Below are 7,832 nucleotides of genomic sequence, written 5' to 3'. Positions count from 1 at the left end.
CAACGGCTAGACCTGAGTTCGACGGCCAAGGCCTCTCGTTCTCAGGCTCCCAATAGCAGCTCCTGATTCATTCACCCGTCTTCGGAGGCCAGGCCATCCTTTGGAGAGTGGGGACGAACCGCACAAGCATATTCGCCTCTCTCATTGTGGCCTCCCGACTCGGATCTTCACAGTCCCACCGCATTCTGCGCTTCGGGCAGATTTAGGTCGAGTCCTTATGACGAGCACATCCTCAGATACTCTGCACGTTCCAGCCTTCAGAGTTCTGGGAAATGTCCAAGGGTCATGCGAGCATGGCCCGTTTATGACGGCCTTCAGGGCCCCCACTCTTGGGGTGGTCACTCAGGTGTCTCGGGGCCCTACACAGGAAAATCAAACGAGTATGTCACAAGTGGAGCAACTAAGGCCCCTTGTGGATTTTTGGGCCGCGTGGAGACGCTTGCCCAACATCTCACTGTGGGTGTTACGAACCGTTCGACGCGGTTACACCATCCAATTTCGGAAATGGCCACCTCCTTTCACAGAGGTTCTTCCTACGTCCTGGGGAGGCCTCAATTTTAATTTAAGAGATTGTGTTACTCCTAGAGAAAGGGGCTATAGAAGAGGTACCCCCCACTCAGATGGAGTCAGGCTTTTACAGCCGATACTTTGTTGTGCCCAAAAAAGATGGTGGCTTACGTCCGATCTTGGATCTGCGTCGTTTAAATCTTGCGCTCAGAGTGAGCAAGTTCAAGATGCTAACGATGAAGTCCATTCTGTCTCAGATCCAATCCGAGGATTGGTTCGTAACTATCGATCTAAAGGATGCATACTTTCACATCCGGATCGTCAAGAGACACAGGAAGTTCCTCAGGTTTGCTTATGAGGGCAAACCTTACCAATCTTAAGGTATATGTTGTGGCTATATAGGCAGAACATGCTCTCGTGGGAGGTGTTTCGGTCGGTCGCCACCCTTTAGTCTCCCGTTTTATGCAGGGTTCGAGACGGCTTAGACCTTTCCTCCCAGCGCGTGTTCCTTCTTGGGACTTATCGATTGTTTTGGAGGGCTTGGCGGCCCATCCCTTTGAACCTTTGGAGTCTGTTTCAGAGAAAATTTTGACTCTCAAGACTGTTCTTTTGGTGGCATTATCCTCCCTTAAGAGAGTGAGGGATATGCAGGCTTGGTCAGTCCTTCATGTATGGTCTTTGCCCCAGGATTGGTTAAAGTCTTTTTGCGACCTAGGCCTGATTACGTTCCGAAAGTGGCTTCGAACCCATTTCATTTCCAGCAGGTGGTATTAGAGGCCTTCTCCCCTGCTAATGCAGGTTCGAATAGCCTGTATCTCTGCCCTGTAAGGCAAGATCTATGTCGACCGCACAGCTCAGTTGCGTAGGTCCGATCAGTTATTTGTTTGTTTTGGTGGTAAAAGCAGAGGTTCTGCATTCACCAAACAACGTTTGTCACACTGTATAGTGGAGGCCATATCTTTGGCCTATGAGGCGCGTGGTTTGGCTTCGCCTCTAGGGATGCGTGCTCATTCTACTAGGGCAGTGGCTTCTTCTTAGGCCTTCTTCAAAGGGTCGTCATTGGAGGATGTTTGTGCTGTGGCGGGTTGGTCCTTTCCTAGCAGCTTCATCAACTTCTACAGTTTGGACGTGAGGTCAGCTCCTGGCTCCTGGGTCTTATCCACTTGAGCAGATGCTTTCCTTGGTCTCCAGCTATCTAAGGTATGTCAGGCGTTATGGTATAGCGTTCCCAAGGCGATGATGTCATCGCAGCATCGGAGTGAACTATGAAAGGGAACATCTCGGTTACGTATGTAACCTTGGTTCCCTGAGTAGGGAACGAGATACTGCGATGTGGGCCGTTCCGTACCTGTGATAGTTCTTCCTTCGTAATAAGTAAATCTGATGAAATAGCGTGCAGCACTCTGATTTAGCTCACTCACGTGAGTGTTGGGCCGGTGCTAAGCGCTATTCGGCCAATGAATTGGCGTGATGGTATAAAGGCTTCAGACATTCGTCACACCATAGGTGTTCCCAAGGTGATGACGTCATCGCAGCATCTCGTTCCCTATTCAGGGAACCAAGGTTACATACGTAACCGAGATGCTTGCTGCTGATTGCGGCTTTCTTTGTCAAATAACTTGTATTTCTTTCTTAACTGTCTGTACTCACACCTTTAAGTGTACTTATAGTATGTTTAGTGTGCCCTAACTCATGTCTGGTGGCTGTGTTTCTATATTTAAATTGTTTATTTATACTTAAAAGGTCATCTTGATATTGCCTGATTTAAAGGGATACTTCACTCCAAAATGAAAATTCTGTCATTTACTTAACCTCATGTTGCTACAACACCTGTATGAGTGTGTGTGTGTGTGTGTGTGTGTGCGTGTATGTATGTATATATATATATACATATGTATATATTTAAAGATACTTTGAAGATTGTCGATAACCAAATAACTTATGGTAGCCATTATGCTAAAATACTATGGAAGTCTATGGCTACCGTCAACTGTATGGTAAATGATGGCAGAATTAAAATTTAATTTCTGACAGTGAAACCTTCTGAAGGATTTTTGGTTGTAAAATATAAATTAAAATATAAAAATAATTCATATTAATAAAAAAAATTCACAATATTTATATATATTTGAGTTTTTCTTAAATATTTATTATCAGTCCAAGACGGGTTGTTTTAGATGCAGTTAGTGTTAATGAATATCAATGCAATATAATTATGTTAAAATAAAGAGAACATTAGATGAAATGGTTCATTTGAGCACATATTCTAGTGATCATTGTTTTGTTTATGTGCAGTGACAATAAAGTTGAATCTAATCTAATCTAATGCAGAGGAGCTGTGCTTCATGACCAGGACACATACACCCAACATCTGTCAACTTCTCCGTAACCATCTCGCCTAAACTACATCAACTCTGACTTGGCATCTAAATATGTATTTATTACTGAAAATGTGTGTTTGATTTCACAGACATTTCCTAAACCCCAGAGTCCACACTGGACTATTATAGAAACAAGACAACATGTGCATGAATCTTTAATGAGAGTATGAATTGTGCCAAATTATAAAAGACAGTTATTGTGTATTTTGAATTAACTTCTATTATAATGTGAGACTACTATGAAAAGTCATATTTTTGACAAAAGATGCAATATCAAGTGTTTTTAAAAATAAATAAACAAACTGGGTCAAAAATAATGAAAAAAAAATTTAATAAACATTTTCCACAGTTATATTTGGGCACATGATTCTAATGCGTTTACATATTTTTTTGGAAATTTAAAATGTTACAGCTGTCTCATTACATGACTGCATTTTTTGGATAATGCTATTATGGTATTCATTTCAAAAAAGTATAATTTGTAAAAAGAAATTACAGGCTTTTTTCTAGTAGATGACATTAAAATGTATTATTACAAGCAAACCTTAATGTCAATTTGAACTTTAAGTAGTAATTGTGTTAGTGTAGGATTTATGACAGATATCCCCAACTATAACAGAAAGTACAGTAGAAACACCATATCATGGTCTTAGAAGCAGTACATTATGTTGACCATGTAACCTTCAGCTAGAAAAGCATGCAATTGTGTCCTGTTGTAAGAGTAAGCTTCACATGCTGATGTAATTTCAGAGCACTGAGAATGTGAAGCGTGTTGTGTGTGTGTATGTCTCTCCTGGCTTCAGCAGAGCATCAGGAAATGGAGGCTGAGAAGAGACAGAGACCTCTCATTAGTTTCAGCTGTGTTCATTGTGCAAGCACACATACATAAAAGATGATTTGCTGCTTCAATTTTCAGAATTTTTCAGTTTGATTTAGTGGCAGACAACACTTGAGCCCACAAAGCTCACGTTCTCCCTACGAGAGAACAATGGGTTTTAAAACACACTGTGAAAGAATCAAATATGTAACAGTAAGAAAAAACACTAAGTGATTATATTTTATGCATCATGAAGTGTTCAAGAAACATTAGCGGTTTTATAAAGCAAAAACATAGATAGATAGATAGATAGATAGATAGATAGATAGATAGATAGATAGATAGATAGATAGATAGATAGATAGATAGACAAGTACACAGATATGGTCTGTATATGGTATAATGTATACTACAATTCAAAAGGTTTGGGTTTGAATTATTTTTTTTATGTTTTACTAATTTACATCTCTTATGCACACCAAGGCTCTATTTATTTGACCGAAAATATAGTAAAATTTTGAAGTATTAATACAATTTAAAATACCTGTTTTCTATTTGAATATATTTTTAAATGTAATTTATTCCTGTGATGCAAAGCTGAATTTTCAGCATCATTACTCCAGTCTTCAGGGTCACATGATCCTTCAAAAATCATTCTCATATTCTGATTTGCTGCTCAAGACGCATTTCCTATTATCAATGCTTCATATTTCTGTGGAAGCCGTTACACAATTTTCAGGATTTTCTGACTTATAGAAAGTTCAAAAGAACATTTTGCAACATTTTATTTACTGTCAACTCTGGTCACCCAACAGAATAGCAGTATTAAAAATAATAACTTACGGACGTCAAACTTTTGAATAATATACATCTGAATTAAAATGTACTTTTATTTATTGTGTTCCTGTGGTTCAGTGGTTGAGCATTGCATTAGCAGCGCAAAAGTTTGTGGGTTCAATTCCCAGGGAACACAAATATTGGTAGAAAATATGTATAGACTGAATGCACTGGAAGTCACTTTGGATAAAAGTGTTTTATTTTATTTAATTTATTTAATAATTTTTTAATTTACAGTACCTGGTTCACAGCGTCTGGCCAGTTTTGGGTCTCTAAACAGAAGGCACTGTGTTTGGAGTAAGCAGCTCCACCCTTTCCTTTCAACGTCCCGTCCAGGAAGTTAGAGGTGTAGAACTGAACCCCAGGCTGTGTAGTGCTCACCTCCAGAACACGACCTGTCCCAGGATGCACCACTCTACACAGACCAACACATGCAGTAATATCAATACACATCTAGAGTAATCACGCAGACTAAATAATCCAACTGAAACAGCAGGTTACCGAGCACATTTTCTCTCCAGTGGTGGATCACCAGGTGAACACAGACAGAAGTTGTGATCAAAGCCTGGACCAGGCAGCTCTTTCAGTCTAGAGCCCAGGAGGACAGGCTTTCTCAGGTCAAACAGGGTCTTCTCCACAGGTTTCACCTCCCCTGTACAAAACAACACAAGACCATGCCTGACAGATTCTGTCTGTATACGTTTAAAAGATCTCATTTTCTTTAAAATAATGTGATAAAATACCTGTGGGGATCATCGTATCATCCACAGGCAGGTACGACTCTGCTGAGATGGTCACCTCATGGTCGTAAATGTCTGGAGTCCCCTGCAGATATGACAAAGCATTCATTAAGAGTATGAATACACCTGTTGTGTCCACACAGTGTAAGTGGAGGTTTATAAACTGCCGTGCCTGTCCAGCCAGGTTGAAGTATGAATGGTTGGTGAGGTTGATGGGTGTCGTACGGTCAGTCTGTGCGTGGTACTGCACACTCAGTGTGTTCTTCTCCAGCCTGTAGGTGACCGAGGCGTTAAGGTTCCCAGGATAACCCTCGTCACCATCTGGACTGAAGTGACTCAGCTTCACGCCGTTATCCACCGCCTCTGTGGTCCACACGGCCTAAAACACACAAACCACCTTCAAGAAGAAAAGTCTGCTGGTGCACGATATCAAAGATTGTTTTGAAGAATGAGGATAGAGATGGTTTTCATTTCAGACTGACCTTATCAAAGCCCTTCAGTCCTCCATGCAAAGCATTGGGTCCATTGTTAACAGCCAGTTCATATTCTTTCTCATCCACCACGAACCGGCCCTTTGCAATGCGGTTTGCAACCCGGCCTATCACAGCTCCAAAGTAGCGAGAGTTTGAGAGATAACCTAGAGTGGAACAAAGGGAATTAAGCATTCAATATCTCTACAGTTAGGTCTAGTGATAGATATCATCGGCCCTCGAGAGACCATGTCTGCTTGGCTGATTACAGCAGTGCTTCTCATCCTTTGACTGCAACAATACTCAAAGACAACACTCTCATGTCAAGATTTCCCTGTGTCAGTCCACTTTATTACACAGAACTTAAATTCTGAACTTTTTTGTTTTGTTTTCTTTGTATGTATATATTACTTGGGTTGTTACCAGCATCCGGTGAAGCTTTCAAGTCAGCAGCACCTTTAGAAATATATTTATTGAGAAAAATGGTGACGTGTTCAATACTTATTTTACCCGCTGTACATGAAATCCTTGAAAATACCACTAAGTCATTGAGTAAAAATGATGTCTCCTACATCCCCTTGAGTGAAACAAGTAAATAATTAATTATTGACATTTAGTAAGAAGTTAAGAGTTTTATAATGAAAGTGAAATCTGCAGCTTAGATTGGCTTTAAGGAGAATCTGGTGACAAATGTTTTGACCACATACTGAAAAGTTTTACCAACAGGATGTTTAAAAAGAATTACAATTATTATTTTTTATTTATTTATTTATTTTTAATCTGACCTACAAAACCTTCCTTTGTTCTCCTTGTAATCTAATTGCTGTTTAAGAAAACCATCCGAGATATTAAATAATCATTATTGGCCACATCTGGCAGGAAATAGTTAGAATAGGTAAAGAAATCATTCCTGGGGTCTCTAATCATCAACACATCAGTCACAAACACCTGCCATTGACAATTATTCAACTCTTTCCAACTCTGTTTTCCCAGAGACTGAGACTCGCCTTCTCCGTCATCGTATCCTAACACTATATCCGCAGTTTGTCCGCTGTGATCTGGTGTCCTGATGGACTGGATCACGCAGCCCAGAGAGAGGATCTCCACACTCACAGCGCCGGAGCGCAGGCTCCATCTCTCCGCCGGACCCCGCGCTGCGCCGCGCTCCTCTTTACACACCTCCGTCATTCCCAAACAAGCGTTCACTGCTCCAACACTCAAATCAGAGTCACAAGACGGGAGCACAGACTTCTTCTTCTTGTTTTAGCCAGGAGTACAGACGACTACACTTTAAGTTAATAAACTACAAAGAACCGCCCACAGTGTCAGAATCCCTCCTCTTCTGTCGGATTTTGAGCAAGTAAATAGAATGCGTTGGTGTTATACTGCCACCCTCCGGATCGGGGCAGTACTGCGCATTTATAAACGTGTAAGTGTTTGACCAGTGGTGCTGTGCTATGAGATAGTAATATGCATTTTAAATGCTTTGTTAAACATAGAAGTTAAAATACATTACTTAAATCTTTAATCAAATGTAGCACATTGCACATGAACAAATAAAATTAAAAATTCTTCCATCTTTATTTGACCCTCTAACTTTTGCACTCACTATTCTACACTATTCTATTCTATTAAAAAAAATATCTTTCTTATCTTTTCATTTATTATACAATTATAAAAAATACCTCTAACAATAGCTTGCTCTATTCTTTTTTATTTTTATTTATTATATTATTTAAAAGCCCTTGCTATATGTACTGCGTTTAAGCTAACTGAGACTTGTCATAGCACTTATATCATTGCTCTTTTGTTGTTTTTGATTGCTTCCATTGTCCTCATTTGTAAGTCGCTTTGGATAAAAGTGTCTGCTAAATGACTAAATGTAAAAATAGATTTTGCAAAACAAAAAATGTTAATTGCAAAATGAAATTTTAACCATAAATTATCTGTTGTCTTATAGAACTAGATTGCAACAGTGATAGTACAAAATAAAGCAATATTTGTGGGAATCAGACTTAAGACTAAAGATCTAATAATATTGGCTATTGATCTGGAATACTAATTATAATACATTATAATA

General features: G+C 39.6%; 1 protein-coding gene across 1 annotated transcript; it reads right to left on the bottom strand.

Annotated features, from left to right (window-relative positions):
* Positions 1 to 3,216: 3,216 nt before the first annotated feature.
* On the bottom strand, positions 3,217 to 7,059 carry galm (galactose mutarotase). The gene is made up of 8 exons (XM_059566702.1): positions 7,042 to 7,059; positions 6,760 to 7,009; positions 5,765 to 5,919; positions 5,455 to 5,661; positions 5,286 to 5,367; positions 5,044 to 5,194; positions 4,783 to 4,957; positions 3,217 to 3,712 (listed from the first exon to the last, which is right to left on the bottom strand). Exons 2-8 carry the CDS (start codon positions 6,938 to 6,940, stop codon positions 3,635 to 3,637), a joined length of 1,029 nt encoding a protein of 342 aa, XP_059422685.1. The 5' UTR covers positions 6,941 to 7,009; positions 7,042 to 7,059; the 3' UTR covers positions 3,217 to 3,634.
* Between the last annotated feature and the right edge of the window lie 773 nt (positions 7,060 to 7,832).

Source organism: Carassius carassius, chromosome 14, assembly GCF_963082965.1.
Source record: "Carassius carassius chromosome 14, fCarCar2.1, whole genome shotgun sequence".
Classification (NCBI taxonomy): domain Eukaryota; kingdom Metazoa; phylum Chordata; class Actinopteri; order Cypriniformes; family Cyprinidae; genus Carassius; species Carassius carassius.
The sequence above is the reverse complement of the archived record's forward strand: the minus strand, read 5'-3'. Positions and strand labels throughout refer to the sequence as shown.